We start from the raw sequence: 25,295 nt of genomic DNA, 5'->3' as shown, positions 1-25,295 counted from the left end.
TGTCATGCTGACATTTTTTTTTCTGTTTGGGGGTTAGTAGTCATCGTGTCCATACTTGGCACATGCATACATACGACTGTAGTGTATAGAGTAAGAACAGTACAAATTGTGCCAACCAAAAACACATCGGCAATTCAAGCAATTGGTTGTCAGAAAAGTTTGGTGAACCAAGAAACATGGAAATGTCCAGAGCCCACTAACACTTGATCCAGCAAAGTCCAGAGACGGGCCTCTCAATTATTTCAATCAGGTAACCAATTTGCTCTCAGACTAAATCAATGCTCTATTTTACAATTTCATGCTTCTATCTTTTGATTGAAGCCATTTTCACTTTCAGCAAGTTGTGATGAGGTGCAACTACATGGGCTTAGTGTCAAAGATCTTGAAAGTGGGACTCGTCAAATATTGCGTGGGAAAGAGTCATGACCACAATGGTAATTAAGCATGTAAACACAAGCTCAACTTTTGCACATCATACCTTTACTTCGTACATGTTCCCAAGGAAGGTTGTTGGTGAGCAACTGACGTTCACAGGCATGATCGGGCATGTGGTTGGCAGAAATAGAAAGTGTAACAGACCAATCATAGCCTGCTCAGTCTTTATTTAACATCAGTTAAACACTTCAGAGTGCCCCAACATTCTTCATTTTTCGGGAGTTTGCCACTGCAAGCTTTTATGGCATTGTAGACATGGCACAGTTGAAAAACAAAGCAAGCACACAAAATCATCTTAAACTTCCCGTGACATCAGCATTGTATTGTCAGACGCAATGGGAGAGAACACTTGGTTAGAGGAAACTTGACTGGCAGCCTTTGCACTCGCACATAACGGTTCACGGTTGAGAAAGTAAAGACAAAGGAGTGTGTGATAACGTGGACAGAATGTTGACCTTGTGCATTCTATGTTATCGTTGCCCTTTTTAATGTCTTTATAATTACAGAAACATTCCTGCTTTGAAATCCCTTCTACTGCCCCTCCTGTGAAGATAAAACAATATGTCATTGTTTCACTTGTTACCAGTTTCATGGGTTTTATTTTTGGGTTATGTTGCACAACTACGTACTCCACTAAATCCTTTTAAATTTGAGACAAGAAATTAAAATAGCATTGTTTTCGTCCTTACAATTTGTAATAATGTAAAAGCTTTTTAAGATTCTTTAGCCTTGATGTCTTGAATTAAATAATTAGGGGCAACATTGGGGTCATGGGAAACGTTACAGCAATTACCAAGAATTCCGTTATTTCTTGTGGTCGGGGAATGGATTGTGCTTGTATCATGAGGGAACTCTGTAAATGTGGGACATTCTCATTCACAAAAATCCACTTACTGGTCAGTGAAGACTTAGAAATATGGTTCTCTCTGTCTACAAATATCTTCACACTAAATATTTTGTGAAAAATGAAATTTAAATTGGAAAAAACTGGGGGGAAAAAATCTCTGGACCTCCAGTTTACCAATGTAAAATGACTATCAATATTTGTGGTGAAGCCAGAAATCGCATAGTGCTTACCCAGTATAATATTGATTTGAAAACTTGGGACAGCACAGAAAAAAATAGGTTTGGCTGAAGTTTTCAATAATTGTCACTGTGCCCTGATATGACTGAAGTGCACGAAAATACAAAGTTGAAAGGTGACGGAATTCAATTCAACTTGTAGATCATTCATGAGCTCCAAAATTCCATTGCTTGATTGATTATAAATCACAACAATTTATTTTCTGGCATTCCAAAGATGATTCATATTATGTCATTCACACCTGTCCTCCTTGCTTATTTAAAGACAAAATCAGCCATGGCAATTCATCTCAGTTTTGATGAAACATAACCTAGGGGCCAAATTCTTCTAAAATAATCCTTTCCGTACGCTCAAAATGAACTGAACAACAGGTTACGCCCAGTTGGTAGATCATCTCTGACATCTGTTTGTGCGACTCATGAATCCTCACTAAATCAAGGCCCTGCCTTTACACGCACCAGAAGAAAAAATTTCAGTTGATAAATGTCCTGTCAGCTTGTCAACAAGTGCATGTTGTTTTACACAACAATGTCAAAAACAAGGACTAATAATTCAAATTGCTTAATCAAATGTCTTCAAGACATACTTTTAAATGTTTTTGGTTCAAGTGGCACAATTGTGAACACAAGGAAGTCAGTTTAAGGCAAATAATCATTGTATAAGTCTTATTTTTACTTCAACCCCTATTTTTGTCAACGGCCACCGAGAGCTGTGATGCATGAAAACTTTACACAATGAATGAACAGAGCTGCTTTGACTTGCTGTGAAAAGACTGTACTGATATCATTCCTTCCACCACCAGACTCTAGGAAACTTTCAGTCTCCTTAGTCTTGAATGCCCCTCGCATTAGATCTAAACTGGTCATGAAAATAGAACTCTTAACACTCCATTACCTGCATTGCAAGTCTATCTGAACCATTTCAAATCTGGAAATTATGCCTCTTTTGTTAATAACGACTAAACTGTTCAATGTTGTGTATGTTAATATGTTTATTTTTAAATCTACTTTTTGTGCCCTGTGATTTCAGACGACATAACTTTACAGTGTGCCTTTTTTTCCCTTTATACAACATTGTTTTTACAGGACTCTGGACCAGATCGCAGCCTCGTTTGGGAAAGGCCAGGCTCTAAAATGAATGTGTTGCAAGAATGTTCTACTGTAGCAGAAGGTGCCCAATATTTTTTTTCTCACACTGTGTTTCAAAAGAGATTTTGGACACTTTTGTAGTGCTCGTGTCTTAAACATAATTTTTAGCATGTGGTCTATACTGTAGATTTAACTCCATCAAATTCATATGGAAGTTCCAGACCATTTTATAAATTCTCTTTAAAACAGTCAACTCCAGTAATCTTTATGTTCCAAAACACACCGATCACTGTCAATATTTGTTATCTCAAGCATTGATCACATCAACCAAGATGGTCCTTTGTTGTGTGTGTTAATAACGTGAATAACCTCCCCAGGGTGTTTCATGTTTATTAAGAATGACAACCCCAATCCAAAGCCGCCCGTTCTCTGTGACTTCAATCATTCAGCATTTGTTTGACCCTGAGAGGAAAAACTCATTTGGTATGGAGATTTCAGTGTGGTTATTTGACAGTAAACACATGTGATGTATGGTCAATTTACATAGCAGTAAATTGTAAGCTAAAATAGTTATATTATCAAATATAAGTGTTGAAATTGACCAATGCTGCAGTAGCTAAATCTTGCTCTTAAAATAATATTGAAAAACAATCCTCCTCCAATGACTGTTAACGGATAACCTGCATACCAGTATGATAGACCAGTTTCGCCCCCCGAAAAATTAAAATTCAGTCCTGTGATCACCTGCTCAAGGCTTTCATCTCCTGCTACAAGAGTGCTGAGAGATGGACAGATTGTAGTATGGGGGAGGGAGGATGGGAGGGTGGAGGGGGATAGAATTCCTCAATCCTATTCACACATAAACACAACAGAGATCGGATCATCACCTGCAAAGATAGGAAGACATGCACACACATCTATGAGCCATTTATTTGACTTTCCCACACACACACACACACACACAAACCCATATGCAATCACATTATGAATGCTAATCGAATGACTACTAATGAAAATTGAGGGAACACCGACTTGAAAAAAATCTGTTCCATAAAATGGCATTAATTTATTTCCTACAACCTAAATTCAATTTCTCATTTAATAAATGTTTTCTCTTCTACAGTGCTTCCAGTCCGTGTTTAGCGTTAGTTATGTTGATACCTATATTTTATTTATTGTATTATTTTAACTATTTAGTGTTCTATAGTACTAAGGTCTGAGAGAATGGTATTTCAGGTATGTTGAAGATCTAAAAATGTATTTTTTTATTTTGTCCAATCAGACTTCAGCCTTTGTGTGATATCATGGCATCCTATCTTGGCCCGAGGCCTTCAGAATCAGTCATGAGGTAATGTAACTTTAATTATATTATCAATGGAACCATTCAGATGTCACATTCATCCCAAAAGATAATTATTTTTCTATCCCCTAATTGGTTGGTCAAAGAAAACTTGTTTTGTCAATTTTGCTCCCCTTTTAACATCATCATTACTTGAAATTTGGCTAGGGATGCGTAAGGACTATGCATGATATTTCAAGTAATTCTGTTACTTAATTGTTGTGGACATCATTTACACATTCATTTTCCTGGTATCATCACATCTATTCTCTCTAATATTACTAAACGTGGTTGGTGGAGTATGTCTGCAGGCGTGCTCTCAGCATTAGTTATTGGTCTGACCCCTTTAATTAAGTAACTTGAGGAATGATTGCTGCTGTCTTGAGTTACCTGAAGCCATTCAGACTCACGCACAAGCAGTGGCCACCTGAAGCATTTGGCAATATTGGAATAGTAGCCCCATCCCCCATCTTCTCTTGTTCCCCTCCACCGAAGCCTATTAAAACTTGCTCTGGGAGGAAACTCCCACTTCCTCCGCATTCCTGAAGGATTTTCCGTACAGAGAATAGTAAACAAACTTTTAAACAAAGAGTAAGTGAGGAGGGGAGGGCAAAACGGTGCACGGACAAGTTAATGTTATTTCCTTCTAGGAGTAAATCAAAAGATGCTCTCAACAATGACTTCCCGGTAAAATGGCAAGACCGTGGGTGTTTTTTTTGTAACTCATTTGAGGTGTTTACAGTCAGCAGCAATAATGTCGGGAGTCGGAGAAGCAACAAAGGGCTGTGCAAAGACCTGGAAAACCCTCTTCGACTCCCCTTCGCCTCCTATACACATGCATTTCCTGGTACTGAGATGAGAAAGCGGAGGGAGAAAGGCCTCTTTATCAGCCTTTGGTTTTCACTGACCCGTGCCAGTATTTCAATGTTTCAACTTCTGCCTGAATTCATGCTCATAGTATGTGTCTGTGAATACTCCAAGCCTTGACTTTCTAGAGATGTGGGCGTCTACATCTGATTGGCCTCTTAATTATATTCCTATTTCATAAGCAGACGTGCCAAGGACTGAGTATGCCGAACAGCTAAGATTGCCATGCAGTTGTATGTGCTCTTTTTCAGTGTTCACATAAACAGGGCAAGCAAATTATGAAAATATCATTCCATATGGCCTGCACAAGAAGCTCACATTCATTCTACACTTGTGAGGTATAGCACCACAAAGTTTTTATTATTGCACCTTGGATTATTTCCAGCCCTTAACCCATTCTTTTCATTGGCAGCGATAGATCAAATCTATCGCAACTGGGAACGTTGGCATTGAGTGATCATGTTCCACTGCCATTGATAGCGATAGACCTCCAATCGAATTCGACTACAACATCTGCCAGCCCCCGCCTCAAAAGTCAGGGCCTGGCAGTGATCACCATTAATGGCAGGCAATCTGATAATTTTGGAACTAACATTAAACTGTTAGAAAAAAAAATGAAAACAAAACATTGCTCCATTCCAATCTGTTCATCAAATGAAAGTGGAAGGATTTCAATTGGCCCTTGATTCCTCTCATTTATCTGAAAGGATTTGGATACCCCTGATTTAAAAGTTTAGGTTGACAAACCCTTATTTTGGCGTTAACTGACATCCAAAAATACAAATCATTGTCAATTATTCAATGCAATTTTGAAGCTTCTGAATGATCTAAGAGCTGACTTGGAGCCATTCGTAAGATGGAGTCCTGCCACATCACTTTTGACAAAGCTCCTTTTAGTTATTTATTTCCTTTTGTCTGGGTCATTGCAGCACATGGTGACATTTTGATGTACCGCTCCAATTTTAGGCAGAATAGTTTAAACGATCCAATTGCTACATATTTGGTAGTGTTAAATCAATTAAAACAATGCTTTAATGGCATGTCTGGCTTCCCCCAAAAATATCTGTAGATTTATTTGCTCCAATTGAGTTACAAGTTTACTAACATTTCCACCTCCACTTGAAACTTTATTTTGCACCTGTGTGACCCTCCCAGATGTTCCACAGTTAACCTTTGTGAATAGAAGCAATAGAGATGGTGAATGATTTTTTTATGATAATTCTGTAGACCCTATAACAAATAACCTCGATTTTCTGTACTTTGGGGATTCTATTTAGCAAAGATAAAATGCATCTAACATTAACCTTATTTGAGAGCTGGCATGCATGCATATATAAAAACTACCATTGTCGAACGCAGTCTTCATTTGGCAAGTTGGTTTCCTTTTACTCCATACAGTGGTGACAGTTTAAGCAGCCATGTGACCTAGACACACAACTCCACAAACAACAAACCCCTCTTCCAACCTTAGACTTTTAGAACAGACTATCTCGTCACTATTTGACTACATTCTCATTAATCATAATGCTTCCATCTCACTAGGCCCTATGAAACGTACGTTTACTCAATCCCTCTGGCAGGGGCTGGTCTGTAGCTTTGGGTCGTGCCTCGGCTTGCTCACAGGAATGTGCTATTGAGAAAGCACCGCAAAGCCTCCCAGTCATTCCAACCCATAATCAGATCCAGCTTGTCATCCCCCCATCCCATCTCTTTCTTTCTTTCTTCCTCACTCCCCATCTCGACAAGCACACACAGCACACAAACACCCACATGGAGAACAGAAACCCAGGCACCTCCACTAGAATCAGACACCAATTTGTAGAAATGTAAGCTTGGGCAAACATAGCTCTGCACTGACTTGTAAAAGTAAATGTACTGGGGAAAACCAAAAGTACAGTGCAATGAGAAACAAAAAGAAGTCAACGCACTGACTTCAAGCATGTAGTAATCTGCTCTGTGTTTGCTTTTAGACTATGTACACTGCAATAACTGAAAATGAGCAAGCAAGCGTGTTGGCTTTAAGCAACAAGACTATTATTTGGAAAGATTTATTCTGCTAGAATTTGTCAAGTTGTCCCCATGGGGGAATTGATATGTCAAAATGTAGCAGAGAGCTTTCAAGTATAGTTTGTTTTTCATCACTTTCATGACAGAGGATCACTATTTCTTTCCCATGTTGCCACATCAAAAAGCCACCATCATTTTCAAGTGGGAATTTCTTTTGAAGATATTTGAATTCTGGCAGTTGTCATTTATAATATTAATGTTAATATTTCTAAGTAGCAAAAATGTCCTAAAGTTATGCAGGGCCACCACAAAGAATAAAAGAGTACATTTTATTATGTTCTGCAGCAGAGGTCTCTAAACTTTTTTCCCCCAAGGACTGTTTTCAAAAAAAAATCAAAGGATGAGAGAACTGACATGAAATTCTTCCACTTTCCTTTCTTAAATAGACGATCAGAATCGGGTAAAAGAGATTAGATTCTCCAAAGGTATTCTTTTCTACGTCTCAATGACTGTCAATGACGCCAATAGAGGGCTGACAGTTGGCGGCAGGCCGTAGTTTGGACACTCCTATTCTACAGATTGTTTATATACTGTAGTGTTTTCACTAGTGTAGTATAGCCATTGAATGGACATTCATTGATCTGGGATTGTACTGATTCTTTATATGCACCACCCATTGATTTAAAATCACTCGGTTTGAATCCATGTTTCAATGGCATGCTTTACACATTACAATTCAGACTGTGTAAAGTACTTAAATGACGAACTACAATCAATGACGATAACTATCACTATCTGGCCAACAATGATCTTATCCTCTATTTCAATGATCTAAACTTGAGGCATTTTACACCACCATTGTTTTTCACAACTCTTAGTCTGGTTCAGAGTCGCAGGAAGACTATATATAAACACAATTCATGAGGAAAGGAATACTGTGCAGATCACATTTAGGTACAGACAAACATGCACGCTACCTGCACAGAAGTAAGGAAAGAAACCTACTATGTACACCATCAGTGACTCCATACCACCACAGTTTGATTCTTTTTACCATTTTTTTTAATAGTACTGTAACTCATGAATGTTTCAGTACCAGTTATGCGAACCTTCCAAGAATGAGCAACCTCATCATTCCTGACTATCTAACCACCAATCTTTTCATCTGGTTCCACCTGGCTAGCAATGCAATCTGCTGATCTTTCTCTCTTCAACTCCCCATCCTCAGACCTCCCCTCTTTCACGGCATCTTCTCACCCAGGCAGCACGGGGAATATTTCTTTAAGCTCCCATTTCTCTCATCTTGTATCAGGAAACTCTGACTGCAGGGCATTTTAGCTGGCTTTCAATAAAGTCTTGGATCCCGTGCCTGTATGAGAAACCGCAGCTTCGATTACACAAAATGAAGCACCACACAACCGTGAGCAAGTAAAAGGTGTTTTCAATAATTACTTATTATATGTGTTTAGCGAATCAGAAACATCTGTGCTGAATTTGACTGAAAGAGCCCCAAAGCATTCCTAAAATAGGAGTGACGCACAGAGGCTCTAAAAGGTTCTCTCTCTCTCTTTCTCTCTCTCTCCCTCTCTCTCTCTCTCACTCGCTCTTGCTGTTTCTCTCGCGCTTTCGATCGCTCTTTCTCTCTCTCTTGCATACACACGCACACACACACTGTGCCATTGTCACGACGGGTCTATTTACAGGCTGTTTTTTTAGCTGGCCACAGCTGCGGAAATGAATATCAAATGTAGTTCTACCCCCATAAATCAAAACCTTTTGCCATGTTCTGACTTTCTCCCGCCATTTAAAGTTAATTCACTTGGGCGGTGTGCATTACACTTACGCCCGACAGCTTAGTTCTTTCCTCTGAGTTTTAAGAACCTGAAGGTCAAGAAGACCTAAAACTTCATCAAAGCTCGTGTTGAATGTACAGAGATTTCACAGTGCCTCAAGCATTATGTATGCCGGTAGAGCAGTTGAACAGTTTTTCCCTAAAAATAGTAAAGTAGGATACAAGTTGTCCCACTGAAGATGGGGCCCTGGATGAAGTATGTTATGAGCTCCTTGTATGAAAAGCAGTTTGACCTATCTATCCAGATTAAAGGCCATCCATATTTGTTCTTTGTACATCTAAGTGAAAATTCCACACAATAGTCAAACTTATTAAATATTTTTTCCCAATATACTGAGGGCATTTTTGACTCAATCGTATGTAATTGAACATTCTCCTTACTTTGCATCTAACCCTCCACTATCAGTAATCATAGTGTGTAAATGTCATGTATAGTCAAATAGTCATTGAAATAGTCACTTGTAGAAAAAAAAGTTGTTAGAACTTCAAATTTCAAGTCAACTAATTTTACTTGATTTTTCATATTTTGTGGTTTAGTTATGTAAGTGAACTCTGTTAAGTAGTTTGACCTGAAACTAGTAAGTGAACAGGACTTCAGTTTAAGTATATAGTATGGAACAAATGGCTCCAAGCGGTAACCAAAGCCTGCCCACCACAATGGCCACGAAGTCCTCTGACAACTAAGGCTAGGTTTACACAACAAACCATTTTCCAGTTCAGTTATTACGAATTTTTAAAGCAGGGCCCACAAACTTGATGATTTAATTTAATTCAATGCATTTAACATGTTTACATGTTACCTTAATAATCTGAGTTATGCATTTTCAAAATAACAATTTTAGAATTTCAGTTAAGTCTACTTATAATCTTGAATTATCTTATCTAATGGGAAGTTTTATTTCTGAAGTGTAGATATTGCTGTTTAATACCTACTGTCTTTCTGATTCTGTGTAAAATATGCAAAATGTTTTACTAAGTTCTCTGTAAAGCATTTATTTACATCTATAGTTTAACTTTGGAAGATGTAATTGAATCACTGCACTATGTATGCAGGTGTATAAGGGTGCATTCAAAGCGTCAGAGGTCTTGGACTCGGCTTTATCTCTTCTTTTGTGGGATTAGTGGGGATTCAGTGCTGTCCAAACCTTATCCTGACCTACCAGCCAGGCCAAACCAACACACACACTCCAAATCAAGCTATGGGACAATAGGCATGGCTGTATGTTTATTTAACAGGTCTGGGTGCCTGATAAAGGGGGATTGGGGATGCCTCCTCTGATGTCTAAATGTAAGGGAGGGTGAGGAAAGGAGAGAAGCATTGCCAAAAGGGAATGACTGGTGTGTGCGTCTCTGTGTGTTGAAGTAGGACAGGGTTGGGGGTGGGCGGTCATTTTAGGCTGCGAGGTGATTGTTTATGTTTGCGATAGTGGAATGTGAGGAAGGGAAGAGGGGACATGCAGCAAGTGACATCCTTCTAATACCAGGACTAATCTGCAGCGAAGGCACAGAGTGCAGACACACTTATACTAACAGATAGAAGGTAGACGTAACTTCTAGTGTTTTTGTTAACAGTTCTGGCTTGGAACCATTCAGATTTTTAGTTGCATTTTTGCAAGTATGCGCCACACACATCTTAACTTGTATTTATTTTTTCTTAATTTTGTTTTGTTTTGTGTTTTTCTCCTACTCTGTGTTGCCACACATTATTACCAGTGATGAAGTAATTTGTGGGTGGGTGTATATTGAGCAGAGAAAGATTATTTTTCATTTTTGTAATTATTGCCTATTGTTGACAGCGATAGACGTCCAATTCGTTTAAAGTGAGAGTGCTACTTTTTTATGTCTTAATACTCCCCGATGACCTTATTGCGGTGCCATGTGGCTACGAATACGACTATCAGTATCGGTGGTGCAACCTTAGTTTTAATGTGCTGGGAAGAGCTTATTAGTTTTAGACACCGCCTGGGTTGCTCATATCAGACGTACCAGCTTAACATATCCAGTCACTCACTTACTGGTTTCTCTGCTTTGCTTACTAAGCCTTCCTCCAACCTGCCACTGAATAGTCACATTCATAGGCCACAGAGGCAAAACACTCTTATTAAAACCGCAAGGACTTGCTGAGTGGCACCTTGCCAGTTTACACTTTATTCAGATCCAACTAATGTTATCATAATCGACCTGCTGGAAGGCATCTAAAACACGTTCACTTTTAAATATAGAAAGGAAAAACACAACTTTGAAGGGTAGCGTACAGTATGTTGGCTTGAGGTTTCTGTCTTGTAGAAGTAAGCGAGCCGCAAGTATAACAGCATCAACAGTCAGTCACATGAACTTGACTTTCAATATTGGTCAGCTTGTGCATAAAATAGTGGAGAATGATGCTGAGGTAAAGGTGGAAAAAATCTGTGGGAGAGAGTTATGAAGCCATAGGATTGTAACGTTGAGTCCTGTCTATGATTTGTAGTAAGTGGGAAAACAGCTGCTCTTATAAACAGAAATGAAGAACAACATTGCTTAACGTTGCTACACATCACTGAATTCTTTTTCTGCCTATGTGGAACTTTTCTGTTTTCATCGACTGGCGCTGGGAATTAGCGGTCACGTCCAATTATAGCATGCATACTATTTTAGTGAAAGCTCCGCGGGCAAACCTCTTCACGCTACCATCCAAGTGCAAATAGAGAATCAAATGCTGAGTACAAATTTTAAACTAACAGTAAATATCCATTTGAAAAAAGGTTCACATGTGGGGGAAAAAAGTTGTGATCAAATTTTCCATGGAACACTAGAGTCTTTGTCATCCATCAATGCATTATTCTCATCGAAATATGTGGAATACTTGTCTATATTTTTTTTCTCCGACAGATCAAATTCTGGGATACCGCAGGGCCCGAGCCGCACCTGTAAGTCCACTTGCCTCCCCATCTGTAACCACAGGCGGCAATGAGGGGACTGGAGAGTTTTCCCAGGCTCAGAGAAGGTGAATATAAAGAGTAGTTTGTTCGCGGTGCACCTACATCTACTGCGCCATCTCTTTGAACCGAGCAGTCATGTCAGCAGCTCACTGCGCCCGACGGCCACACCGCCTTCATGCGCCCACGGGGAACGATAGGCTGGGCGCCAATAGATCCAACACACAACTAACGAGCAAACATATGTCGGATGGCTTGTACAAAACTATTTGTCAATGTGTGCAGGTACAGTATGCGTACCAGAGGTGAAAGGGGTCTCTAAAATTCCACTGTGTGAAGAATAAGGTAACTTTTGAATACTCAAGATGAAAAAGCCATATTTGGTAATTATGGGAGATTTTATGCCCACATTCCATCATACTGTATATACAGGACATTAGTAGTGAAGTGTGAGTTAACTGTTTTCTTTTCTTTCTTGTGTGAAGGTTGGTGTGATTTTGTGCTGTAGACTGTGGTGAGCGCCATATTTGTGTGGTGGCATAATAAATGTCAGTTATTTTAAATAACATTTACTACTTCTCAGACAAATATAAATATTTTTGATCTCGCTCAAACCCAAACACACACGTTTATATAACTCTCCCTCAGATCAAAAATTGGTTTTTAACAAGTGGTTTTAGGTTAAAAAAAGGACTTTCATTATTTGCATATAATTTTTTTATGCTTTAGAATTTGTATTTCATACCAAGATAGAGAAAGAAACGAGAGTGCAAAGGGGTACTGCCTAAGCCACATGTGTCAAAGTGGCGGCACGGGGGCCAAATTTGGCCCGCCGCATCATTTTGTGTGGCTCGGGAAAGTAAATCATGAGTGCCGACTTTCTGTTTTAGGATCAAATCAAAATGAAGAGTATAGATCTATATTAAATTTCCAGATTTTCCCCCTTTTAAATCAATAATTGTAATTTTTTAACCATTTTTTTCTGTATTTTTAGTTCAAAAATCATTTTGCAAAATCTAAAAATATGAAAAAAAGCTAAAATAAACATTGTTTTAGATCTATAAAAACTAAATATTCAGGGCTTTTAATCCAGTTCTTTTAAAATCCATTTATAAAAAAAAAACCTAAATATTATAAATAAAATGGTCCAGCCCACGTGAAATCAAGTTGACGTTAAAGTGGCCCGCGAACCAACCCGAGTCTGACACCCCTGGCCTAAGCAGTCAAATTCAAAGCTAATAGCATATTGGTCAACCATGAACATTTTTTATTGAAATTCCTTTTCTGTCATCGGTGACCTGTGATCTCATTACCCCAATATTACTCCATCTTATTCTCAGAAATGTGGCACTCTATTGTGATTTAATTGCAAAATATCAGTCTGATAGGAATAACCATCATTACTAGCCAATGCCATCTGATCTAAGATAAATTATAATTCACAAATATTCATAAAATAAAGATTTAATAAATATTTCAAGTAAAAAAAGAAATAACAGTGTGTTTATAAAAGCTGCTGGCTTGTTTGTGGATTTTAGATGGGAGTGTTTATTTTGTTCTTATTGTCTGTCTTAAGGATCAACTTTTGGGATGCTGTGCATGTCAATATATTTGCACAGACTGTATTGATGCTCAATTGAAAAGGAACAGCTCTGAAAGCAACAACCGTGCTTCTGAGACAAACACACATTGGGTATTAACATATGAAAAGTCTTCTGTCTTTCATTCTGTCTGCCTCTCTGATGAGCTCAGGTCAGTCCAGCCAAGAATGTTGTTTGGCTTCAACTCAGAGGAAGTATTTTTGCCCACCATCAAGATCCCATAGTGTTCCTCTTCCAGAGAAACTTGTACATGCAGAAATCAAAGAATCTTAGAATAATTCCCCCCTTATTTATCACATCAATCTGGGGGTGCAGGGACGTTATTGATCTGGTGGCCTGGGAGCTAGGTTTTGTTTTACATCATTTAATAAGTTAATTTTTAGACTGTGTAATATTAGGTGCTTAATACGTCAATACCTTTTATGCAAAATTCAAGCATTTTTCTAATTTTGTAAACAACCTTAAAAGCAAACATTTTCAAAGGTTCCAAGGACCCCTACAAAGCCTGAGAGAATGTGAATAGAATTTCAAGCCATTTCACTGGTTTCAGGATATGAAATCCACCCTCTTCTGGCTTGGATGGGTGCCTCTCCTTATCAGACCAGGCTTTCCACAACCTCCAGCAATTATCTACAGGCCCACATCCTTTACCTGACAGCCCTTCAACAGCACCAGATGGCATTATGATGCCACAAGACATGTCATTACTCGTCGGATTCAGTCACATTTCAGTTTGACACTAGAATTTTATGGAGTTCCATTACTCTTGTCACTGCTGCTTTCAGTCATGAAAACTGAAACTATGTTTACCTTAGCTAAAGCAACTCAACTCATTCATATTGTATCTTTCTCTTTAAATAGATCACAAAGACCTACAAGCAAAATACTTCCTGGATAAAAGAAGTGAGACTCTACTAAATTTGGTGTGACTAAAATGGAAAATGAGATCAAAGGTGTCAAGTGACCAAAATGTTAAAGGAACACTAAGTATTTTTTTCAAATTGTTTGTTGTTTTTTTAAACAGTCTTTTGCATAATGGAATACTGCATTTTCCATGATGACGTGCGCAAGAATCCTGATTTCCAAGTTGCCTACAGTTGGACAGAACAACATTTGTGTTTCCAGTGGTTATGCGAATGATGAAAAGCGAGCAATGAGGTAATGAATCTAATTGTGGCAAAAGAATATCATCAAAGAGAGAAGTGACGTATGTCGTAAAGAAGGCAGCACATTTGTGGATTGTGTAATCAAACTTTAACCTTAAATATTTCAAATACCTTAACCAAACAACACTATAATCCTTTATTTTCCAATCCAAGTTACTTTAGCGAGTATCGTTCAGTCATATTTTTCTCTGAAGCAAATATTCTCCTAAATTTTGTAGACCAGTAAATTATCAACGGGGAAATTAAGTCTGAAGTCATGGTGCGATTTGATATTAATGCTCCAGCATTAAAATTGTAACAAAAATCTAAAAAAGGGAAATAAAAAATAAAAGGATCAGCCTAAACAAACAGAAAACTGGTGTAATGGGAGCCAGGAAAAAGCAACCATCTGGACCTGAAGGAACGAAGTTGAAGTACTCGTTCTGATGTCAAAACCTGTAGTGTATATGACATTTTTGCTGTCGACATCTTAATGTCAACCTCAACACAGCAAACACTCGCATGCACACACACGTACATTGTCGGTGTTAGGCCAAGCAGAATGTCATCATTTCCTTTTGGCTACTTGATAAATGCTGTAATGTTGAAGTTTCTCTTGGCCTGAGGATGCAGCAGAAGGGGGGTGGGTTATGAGAAAACAAGAATAATGATGATTATACCTTTACATCTGGGACTTGGGAGCTGTCATATTGCTATGCTATGAGCAAATTCATTGGTAATCAAAGACAGATGTTTAATAAAACGTGGGACACATGCTCTGTGGTTTGTGGCATGTTGGAGGAAGGTTTGGATATAGGTCTTAAAACGTATTCAAATGCACAATAAGGCATCAAGTGCATTATAGCCATTTGAAAAATTAGTCAACCTGACATCGTGGATGTGGTGTATTCCAACCTATTAGGGATACATTCGTTCAGTCCACCTGTTGCACGGTGGCGCATGCGTACTTGGGTGTCTGCATTGTTGCACGCTTGGTTCAAAGTAAAAGATGTCAATGACGTTAATGGGTTTGCAAGTTTACATGTTCAAAAAAAAAAAAATGAATCCCAGTCAGAACAACATATTGAGACACAGTCAGCATGCGCAATAATCAATCTGGATGCCAGATTAGGCTAAATGACATTTAAAATCTCTTGTGAAATCCCAGCATTACAATCTCAATTTCGTTCTTATGAAGGCAGAATGACTCCCGGGCACAATGAAAAAAAAATGCTGTTATAATGTAGTCAACTTAGAACTGAAAGCACTTGCACAGTTGAATACAGGATCTCATAGCTGAATCTGAACATTTTTGTTTATTTTCTAGTGTATACCTCAATAAATAGACTCTTTTCAAAATAAGTCTCAAGAATTTTAACCCAAAATGTAAGACATACCAAAATATTCATATTTACAGGGGCTGTGTAGCATATATAAATCCTAATTTTCAAATAATGCGCATTAAAATTAAATTTTAAAAACATGTACATAAATAAAAATAATCTTAGAATAGGATTTGCATTTGAATTCTCTTCATTTGGCCTTTACAGTTTGCATCGGAAGAACAAGCAATATGAACAACTCTTCATGTACCGGCGAAATATTCAGCAATGACTTTTAATATTGCTAAGTTATCGTGGTAAGTTTCCTATTATTACTTTGATTCTTTTGTAACCGTATTGTCCTTTTATTGCAGCAAGGGAATCTGTAAAACTGTTCTTTGCACTGCAGTATAGTAGATAGAAACAATTTAAATGGTGAGTTGATGCAGAAAACACGTTTATTACATAGCAAGAGAAAATGTTTTGCTTTTTGTTTTTAAGATCACAAATTATTCCAAAGATAGCCTATATTTCTTTTTCTTTTATAGTCCATATAGACAGCATGGCAGCAGATTTTTCTTTTTTTGCACTGTTCAATTCTCTCTAAAATATATGGATATGAAAATAATACAGCACATGGTTAGATATTTGAGGTACTCTCACTGGGCCAATGTTTTTATTCAAAAAGGAACACACAGCCGATCATATCCTTTTTAGTTGCTTGAGTTATTACACGTTCATAAAGGGCAGTGAGGAAAAACTCTGGACTGCAGCAACACCTGCTGGTGAGACTGCAAACTATTGAGCAGAGACTCACAAACAAGATGTAAAATATAGTTGTCATATGCACAGCAGAAATGAAATAGAGACATTTTAGAAATATAACTTTTACTTTTGCCCTAAAAAAACACAATGCTTGTGATAGACTTTGAAACAGATTGTCCTGAACAATTATTATTTTCATAGCATGTGTACAAACAGTTGCAAAAAAACTAATATTGATAATACATTATGAATAATAGTGCTCACCTCTATCTAGGTATAAGAAAAAGTAAGCAAAAGTTAATAAGCGGACATGTATTTGGTGCATGAATTTTGGATTTAAAGACATTTGCTGCTCTCTGCTGGCAGTAAAACCAAATAGATCCTTTGAGTGTGGTTTAAAAACAAAGCTTCGGCCACTCACTGACTGGATCACAATATCACAGTTTTAAAAGTCACCAAGAATGTGGGAACGGTCGGAATGGAAAAGGCTAAAGAAAAGAAGTACTTTGCAAAATACTGCTCCAGGTGAGGCTCGAACTCACAACCTCGGCATTGCTCTACAATGTACTGTCATATAAGTACCGCGCGCTAACCGATTGCGCCACTGGAGCTGCGCTATAGTTGTTAGCATTTAGCTTTATAACCCTGCCCAACGAACAAAATGGCTGTTATTTTATTACGCTGTGAGAACCATGAAACAGACCCCGCTCCCTCTTACACAGGACATAAAGCGAAGAAATTTTGAAATAAATGACAGCACTTTACGATCTGATCGTCATACGCCTACCGGATGCACATTTGGTAAATTTGTTAGCCATTATCTCCAGGAAGACGTTAGATTGTCACTTATAACTTATGAATTTCATCTCAAATGCATAGCCAGGCAAACTGATGCTTTTCACCTTCCATCCACTGTGAGGAAATACTTTTACTAGATTAAATTTGACTTCACACACACACACACATCACACACAGTTTTGGTGTGCCACCCCATAATGTTCATTTATATATCTGAACACATCTATGAAAAATTTCTAGAGGTGCCACTGGCCCAAATAAGCTCCAGTCATCACATCCGTTGTTATGAAGAATTAATTTTCCATTCAAATAATCCATTGTATTTAAAGATGCAAAGACATGAGACTTTTGCTGGGACTTCTTTATTACGATCCATACTACCTTGTAAATATGAAGAAGAAAATGTCACGTAAGGTGACGTAAAGGTCTTGTGTTGCTAGCCTACGTCTGTGAACAAAAGTCAGATTTGCTGTGTTCCACGGGTTCCTCGTTACAGTTGGATGTGAGGATGGAGCAGGCAGTGCAATTACAGCTAAGAGCCACTGGGTACTTGACCACAGGGTCAACACCTGGAAGGCAGTCAGACAGCTCAAATTGTTGGTGGTGCACCTGCTCGTACATACAAACGTCAGGCACTTCGCTGGGCGAATCGTAGAAGATCGGGTACTGCATGAAGGAGAAACAATATCACACCATTACCGCATATTATTAAGTTGTCTTCATGGAGAGACTTCAGAAAAGTTTACATTTGTGGCGCAATATCCAGTACAGATTGTCGTCTCCACAAGGTGACAAGAGAAACATCCTTCTTTCTCTAGCCTCACGTTTTGTTTGGTCAGGTGACATCCTGGCAGCATGGTCGTTGCTGAACATTATGCCAACAGAGTTATATGAAGGCCAAACACAGATAGACTCATAAAACAAAATAACACACTGCATAAATCCACATAACAATAAATTGCACTACCTGCAAGGTCCAACCACCAAACACCGGAGGCGGCCAGGATCAAGGTCCACATCCGAAAGGTCATGATTCCACAGACCTACACAGCGAACAAGATTAGTACACTTTAGTGAATGCCACGCATTTCTTCCCGATATAATCACAAGACATTTTTTAAAGTCTATTTTTACAGTTTCATAACCAAATCGAATGGATTGAATCTTGTGGACAAATCACGGCACAAGCGTGACTTACCTGTGTGTATCTTGTGAAATCAAGGGTGGTCTGCTCACATATATAAGCTCTGAGGATGGGGGGTGCCAGAAATCTTTGGCTCTATGCCCTTCATCAATGTTTTGTGTCCGTAACCCTTTCTGTGGACTTTCTGCAGTACAATTTAACCTCATATTTCTAGAGATAAGTGTTTTTGGCCTTCTAATGTCATGTATCACTTCAAAATCTTACTAATCACTATTGCCAATTTAAAAACAAATATCAGGGAAACTTCCAGTACATGTTTTTGGGCTTGTCCTTCTCAGTTTAGTGAAGTAAAATCATTATAAAAATCAACCACTGCTTTTATTAGTGGAACTTTTATTTGAATGTGCACTTAATGCCAATTTTGTGCCCAAGAATTAGCATTTGAACAAAAACAAATTGTATACTGTATGTAATGTAACCACAATTTTAAACACCATCTCATTAAGTTCTCTGCATCGCCACATGCGTGTGGATGTCAGAAATGATCATGAAACCAAAAACAAAAAAGATAAAGGTCAATCTTCTTAGGATCCGGATGTATTTACCTGAGAGTCTTTGCTTGGATAGAAGCGCAGATCTTGTTTCACTGATTACCAGGGGGCTTCGCCTCCTTGGGATTTTATGTAGATTACAATAATGGGACCAGTGGACTTTGGGTATAATCACTTAATTCCCTTTCCTCTATCCACCAGTTGATATCAGTTTTCCACTTTCCATCACACTTGTCTCTCTTCAACTCATTCTCTTTTCTACCATTTCAGGATCCATGATTAGTTTTTCCATCCCAACGGCCATAGGTCCACCCATTCCCCTTTTCTGGAGCTGCGACACATAAAAAAATAATCAATAAATCAATGCACAAAAACGGGGTAAAATCCACTTCCTAGCAGCATTTCATGATTAAATACAAATACTGGAGCTTTTCAGACATTACAACCGGGCCGGGGGGTGATTTTCCCGGGAAAAGACAGCAATGAAAGTCAATGGCATACGGGTAAACATTGCCCGAAAATGGGGTAAAATCCAGCCGAAAACAGCATTTTCACTAACTAATGCACGTTATGATGAAAACAATGTGTTTTTTAAGTATGAATGCCCAATCAACACGTATTTACAGCCCCGCCCCCGCCCCACCCACTGACTAATGCATGTTATTATGAAAACAATGTATTTTTTTAAGTATTAAAGTCCAACCCAAAAACATTTAAAGCGCCCCCCCCCCACACACACACACACACTGACTAACGCACGTTATTATGAAAACAATTTATATTTTGTGTGTGTCTATTTTAGTAGGCGTGGCCGAGGTCAGCGTTCAAATAGCCGACGTCAAACCCCAAAATGGCTGATCAGCCGGGAGGCAAGACGGGCGTGCACTGCAGAGCAGCTCAAAAGTGACGATTTGCCGAAGAAAGCCTGACAAACTTCTCACAGGACGATGCAGCACATTCGGTACGTTGTTATTTGGGGATTTCGAAGCCCCAGTCCTCGTCTTAAGAGTGATAAGAGCATGATTCGTTGACGTGATGTAGCCCCATGTGTGTGCAGACAGCAAAATGTTTGCAAACAAATTGGCTACATTGCGTTACCGATCGCTCTTTGTTTAAAAAGAAATCATTCCATTGTGTGTTTCAGTCCCTCAACGAGCACAGACTGCTGGGATACATCAAGAATGTGGCCAAAACGACCAGAAAGGGGCATCTTGTCGACGCCATAACAAAGTGAGTCATTTTTAAAGAGTTCCGATTTTCTCTATCCGTGTTATATTTAAACGTCAGCGTTCAGTATTCAAGGCTTTGCGCAATTGGCTCGTTTTTCATCATGATACATTCAACTTTTGAATGAAACCACTAACTAGTTTGGTGTTTTTTAATAGCAAAACCCTGTGGATAAGTCACCCACACAAATGCCATTAGGGGACGTGTAAGGAATAAACAGTAATCCCTCGATTATCGCGGTTAATGTAGACCAGACATGGCTGCGATAAATGAAAAACTGTTAAGTAGGTCATCGATATTGAATTTAATTTTTTTTTTAAAAATACTATAGTGGCAAGTGTAGGAGTAGCTTCCGCTTGTGAGTTTCACATCTTTCTGACCTTACAAATAATAATTGAACATGGGCTTCATCATCATTGACTTGACAAAAGCCTATTTGTCATCATACCCAGATAACTGCGTATGACGAAATTAGTAATTGGTACAAAAAATTCTGCCATGTAGTGGAACTGTGCACTCAAATAGATTATATACTCTTACCCCGTTGACTTTCTTAAAGACCCCAGGGCTTGGACCGTTTCATTTTAAATGTGGTTTTGACAACCTAAGTGAGACATTTATTCAACAATAGTGCAGGTGTCATTTTTGACTCTAAACATTTTTTTCCTCAGCATAAGAGAAAAACAGAAGCTTTTGGGATTTTTTTTTAAGAATGAATGGATTTGAAATAATTGACTGAAAAACTCAAGGCAGAAGTAGGATTTCTTTTATTTATTATTTTCATGCAATTTGTACCTTGTGGGCCCCTGTCCAGTGTGTTTTCTATATTTCCCACCACATCAGGATCCTGATTATTTGTTTGTGGAAGAAAACATGAAAAATAGACTGGATAGGGGCCTTTAAAGACTCAGATCATTTTTAATCTCTCTGCAGCAGACTGGAAGAAAACATTGCCTTCTTTTGCAGTGTCTGAATAATGGGTACCCTTTTGATGTTTTATAGAAAAAAAAGCTAAACAGTTTTATTAGTTAAATTTGACTTAATTAGGCCCTAGTCTGTATTTCTTTTTTATGTAACTTAATCTATTGTGCCTTGACCCCTTTTTGTTTTCCAGAATTCCACCCAAGGGGGACAAGGTTTCTTCCCTATGTACAGATAGGCTGACGCACCCCCTCATTTTTGGGTGCTGGGTGTTACGCGAGAACCTATCTCCAAACTTTTTCAAAATAAAAGGTAAGATGTTGTGAATGGGGTTTTACTTAACTTTGTGTATTGACCACTTTTTTGTTTTCCAGAATTCCACCCAAGGGGGACAAGGTTTCTTCCCTATGTACAGATAGGCTGATGCACCCCCCCATTTTTCGGTGCTGGGTGTTACGCGAGAACCTATCTCCAAACTTTTTCAAAATAAAAGGTAAGATGTTGCGAATGTTTTTTACTTAACTTTGTGTATTGACCCCTTTTTTGTTTTCCAGAATTCCACCCAAGGGGGACAAGGTTTCTTCCCTATGTACAGATAGGCTGATGCACCCCCCCATTTTTCGGTGCTGGGCGTTACGCGAGAACCTATCTCCAAACTTTTTCAAAATAAAAGGTAAGATGTTGCGAATGTTTTTTTACTCAACTTTGTGTATTGACCCCTGTTTTGTTTTCCAGAATTCCACCTGGTGACAAGGGGAGTTTCTTCGTCCATTTGAAAATGGATGAAGGCAAAACTGATTTTTCAAAATGCTGGAGGGCCTGTGCGAACCTATCTCCAAAGTTTTTCAAAATAAAAGTTTTTAAATGTATACATGTGTTTGTCTTTATCTAACAAAAAATGCAAGTAACAATCCAAGTTAAAAAAATTTATTTCCAGGTAAATATTTCAACTTTAACATAGTTGACATTACATTGAAGTGTTTGGTGTAGCCAGTCGTTTCTCCGGTTTGTCCACCTGTAGACATAAGACATTTTAGTTAAAGGTTCACAATTAATTCTTGTAAAATACACTTAGAAAATAAAAAAAACTTACAAAATAAAATTAGAAGAAAATGAAACTGGGGGAATAAACACTTAGAAAATAATTAGAAGCAAATGGAGGGAATAAATTTGAAAATAAAATGGGGGTTATATACACTTAGAAAATAAAATTAGAAAATGGCTGGGGGAATAAACACTTGGAAAATAAAATTTGAACAAAACTGGGGGGTATATACACTTAGAAAATAAAATTAGAAAAAAGCTGGGGGAATAAACACTTGGAAAATAAAATTTGAAAAAAGCTGGGGGTATATATACTTAGAAAATAAAATTTGAAATAAAGCTGGGGGTATATATACTTAGAAAATAAAATTTGAAATAAAGCTGGGGGAATAAACACTTGGAAAATAAAATTAGAAAAAAAAGCTGGGGGAATAAACACTTGGAAAATAAAATTAGAAAAAAAAAAGCTGGGGGAATAAACACTTAAGGAATAAACACAGAAAATAAAATTGGAAAACAAATACTTAGAATTCCTGCTCTAACATGAACTGAGATCCTTCTTACCTTAAAGATTTAGTCAAAGAGCTGTGGAAATGAATGGCCAGTGAAACATCACCATGATGATTTAGGCTTTTATTTAATTTGGATTTTCAGAAGTACAGAGACACCATATAATTCAAGTGGGCAACTTGCGAGGAAGATCTCTCAGGCCTGTTGCATGCAAAAAAAAAAGCAAAAGTTAGAATATATAGAATGGAGATTAAACTTTTTTTTGGGTAGTTTTACCTGGCCCAGTCTCCTCTTCTATAACCTCAATAGTGCTCTAGGCATGCTAGAAGAGCTGCATCTTGGTGCTAAACAGGGAAAATTTGCACACAAAAAAAGCATAAGTTAGCATGTAGAGAGCCTGGAGATTCAACAGATTGGCATAGTTGTTTTTTGGGGGGAAGTAGTTTTATCTTGATGCTAAACAGGGAAAACTTGATTTAACCAAGGTATTTGGGGGGTTGCCAAACAATTACGGGATAGAGAAATCTTACAAGATATTTAATAAACGATCAAGATAAAGAATGAAAATTAGTTAGCGAGTGCCAAGTGCTATTTTTCCTTTTTCAGACAAGGCGATTAAATATACAGACTGACATTAACAGCTAGGACAAGGGTGTCAAACTCGGGTTGGTTCGCGGGTCGCAATAACGTCAACTCGATTTCACGTGGGTCGGATCATTTTTGAAATAATATTTTGATATTTTTTTTCTATTTAAATTGGATTAAAAAAACTATCAAAAGCCCGAAATATTCTGTTTTTATAGATCTAAAAAAAAAATGTTTGCTTGAGCTTTTTTTTTCTTCATGAGGGAAAATATCTTATACAGTGGTACCTCGTCACACGACCGCTCGTCATACAATATTCTCGTCTTATGAGGGAAATTTCGATCGAATAATTCGCTCGTCATGCGATCAAAAATTTGTGATGCGACCAAGCATTTTTTGCATATCTTTCGTGTATAACAATATCTACGAGCACTGAACGATTAATTCAGACGAGTTTCTACTACGCATCGACCAGGGAACGCACAACGCGCATGCGTGGGCAAAAAGAGGGCTTTATGGGTAATGAAGTATACTCGTGCACACAACGGGAATAGGCAATGGCACTCTTTCTCAGAAACGCATGTTTGAGTGTCTGTATATATTAATCCAAGTTAAATTAAATTTGTTTGTTCCGTTTACGAGTGCGTTGTCGTGGGAAAAATATTTTTGGAAATATGTTCAATGAGTGGAAAACATTTTTAAATATATTTATTTTTAGATTTTACTAAATGCTTTTTGAACTAAAAACACAAAGGAAAAAATGGATTAAAAAATTACAATTATTGATTTAAAAAGGGGAAAATTAGGAAATGTAATATACATGTATAATCTTCATTTGAATTTGATCCTAACAGAAAGTCGGCACTCATGATTTACTTTCTTGGGCCGCACAAAATGACGCGGCGGGCCAGATTTGGCCCCCGGGCCGCCCCTTTGACACCAGTGAGCTAGGAGAAAGTTGGATTAATAGTTTTGTATACGGCGATTAAATATACAGACTGACGTTAATAGCTAGGAGAAAGTTGGCTTAACAGTTTTGTATAAGTGATTTTTTTGTAAAAACAGAACAATTACAAATCGGCAACGGGTGTTTAGCACCCGCAATGAAAACTATCTTACATCCAAGAAACAACAGGAACTAAGTCGTGCCTTTGGATATCATTCTAGAGCAGGGGTAGGGAACCTATGGCTCGGGAGCCACATGTGGCTCTTTTGATGGGTGCATATGGCTCTGAGCTAAAATATGGAAACCGGTGGTGAGAGAAAAGAGTCCTGAACGCACCAATAGGAACGTCACGTCGGCATTGTGGCATTGATTTTTTTTCATTAGAGTCTTCTGCATTCATTCTCATTGATACTCATTGAACTCATTGACATTCATTGATTAGCAACAGCTTAACAATGTTGTCAAAATAATTAAGAGACTTTTTGTACTCTAAAAGTTGTAAAATGACTAAAAAAATCGCACATTTTCATGTGTTTTGACTTTTAAATTGTGATTATGGCTCTCAAGGAATAATATTTGAAAATAGGAATCGTTTATGGCTCTCTTTCAAAAAGGTTCCCGACCCCTGTTCTAGAGTGAGCATTTACCCAGCAAACTATCGGTTGATGACTCGGCGTTGTTTGATTAAATTTAAAGTCTTGCCACACGACTCAATAATGGAGAGAAAACGGACGACATACTTTTTAAGTCAAATCGTGACACTAACGCTAAGCGCAAACTTAGTCGACGGTGTGCTAAACCTGGCATTAAACTAAGATATTTGTTGGCGTTTTGGGCTCAATTGATTGCTGAAAAATCTCCCGATAGCTTGATAAAAACGCATCTGGGCCAGTGAATTGCTCTATTCCTTACCTTGTGGCGTGCTCGTCGAACGGCCGCGTGTGAAAAGACTTCCAACAGGAAGTGTTACTGCGCATGCGCTTAAATAACTCTGCTACGTCGACAATAGGCGTAACCACGCCCATATTGTAGAATAGTCGTGAGTTTTGTGGTCTTGATGCTAAAAAACTGTACGTATTAGTAAACCAATTTCACCAAATATTGAGTAACATTTGACTTAGTATTTTACATCAACTCTCCATTATTCTA

At 38.1% G+C, this 25,295-nt stretch overlaps 1 protein-coding gene, 2 long non-coding RNA genes and 1 other non-coding gene across 11 annotated transcripts in view; 1 reads left to right on the top strand and 3 right to left on the bottom strand.

Annotated features, from left to right (window-relative positions):
* Positions 1-21,930, top strand: part of LOC144085170 (uncharacterized) — a 111,209-nt gene extending 89,279 nt beyond the window's left edge. For 4 of the 8 annotated variants that reach the window (XR_013304041.1, XR_013304039.1, XR_013304044.1 and 1 more), the window contains 11 exons: positions 2,605-2,689; positions 3,890-3,955; positions 11,541-11,655; positions 11,873-11,932; positions 14,050-14,091; positions 14,213-14,346; positions 15,884-15,972; positions 19,716-19,874; positions 20,058-20,143; positions 21,255-21,554; positions 21,616-21,930. This is a non-coding gene — a long non-coding RNA (uncharacterized LOC144085170). Of the gene's footprint in view, positions 1-89; positions 251-2,604; positions 2,690-3,889; positions 3,956-10,117; positions 10,213-11,540; positions 11,656-11,872; positions 11,933-14,049; positions 14,092-14,212; positions 14,347-15,883; positions 15,973-19,715; positions 19,875-20,057; positions 20,144-21,254; positions 21,555-21,615 lie in introns of those variants that run through there. The other 4 variants (XR_013304042.1, XR_013304040.1, XR_013304045.1 and 1 more) reach the window with 4 other exon arrangements.
* On the bottom strand, positions 16,938-17,031 carry trnai-uau (transfer RNA isoleucine (anticodon UAU)). Its single transcript has 2 exons — positions 16,994-17,031; positions 16,938-16,973 (listed from the first exon to the last, which is right to left on the bottom strand). It is a non-coding gene; the product is annotated as a tRNA-Ile (tRNA).
* Positions 17,562-18,282, bottom strand: LOC144084515 (gonadotropin subunit beta-2-like). Its single transcript, XM_077613035.1, has 3 exons — positions 18,186-18,282; positions 17,965-18,083; positions 17,562-17,884 (listed from the first exon to the last, which is right to left on the bottom strand). Exons 1-3 carry the CDS (start codon positions 18,247-18,249, stop codon positions 17,660-17,662), a joined length of 408 nt encoding a protein of 135 aa, XP_077469161.1. The 5' UTR covers positions 18,250-18,282; the 3' UTR covers positions 17,562-17,659.
* On the bottom strand, positions 20,885-25,133 carry LOC144085171 (uncharacterized). The gene is made up of 4 exons (XR_013304047.1): positions 25,059-25,133; positions 22,892-22,959; positions 22,670-22,816; positions 20,885-22,076 (listed from the first exon to the last, which is right to left on the bottom strand). It is a non-coding gene; the product is annotated as an uncharacterized LOC144085171 (long non-coding RNA).
* Between the last annotated feature and the right edge of the window lie 162 nt (positions 25,134-25,295).

The sequence above is a fragment of the Stigmatopora argus genome, chromosome 11 (assembly GCF_051989625.1).
Source record: "Stigmatopora argus isolate UIUO_Sarg chromosome 11, RoL_Sarg_1.0, whole genome shotgun sequence".
NCBI lineage: Eukaryota > Metazoa > Chordata > Actinopteri > Syngnathiformes > Syngnathidae > Stigmatopora > Stigmatopora argus.
The sequence above is the reverse complement of the archived record's forward strand: the minus strand, read 5'-3'. Positions and strand labels throughout refer to the sequence as shown.

What these genes read in the sequence shown, in the direction of transcription:
- LOC144084515 (XM_077613035.1), bottom strand. Translation starts at nt 18,249, where the DNA reads ATGACCTTTCGGATGTGGACCTTGATCCTGGCCGCCTCCGGTGTTTGG. An exon ending in TTGGTGGTTGGACCTTGCAG is followed by an intron (nt 18,084 to 18,185) that starts GTAGTGCAATTT and finishes CATAATGTTCAG; the next exon opens with CAACGACCATGCTGCCAGGA. An exon ending in CTGGATATTGCGCCACAAAT is followed by an intron (nt 17,885 to 17,964) that starts GTAAACTTTTCT and finishes TCCTTCATGCAG; the next exon opens with TACCCGATCTTCTACGATTC.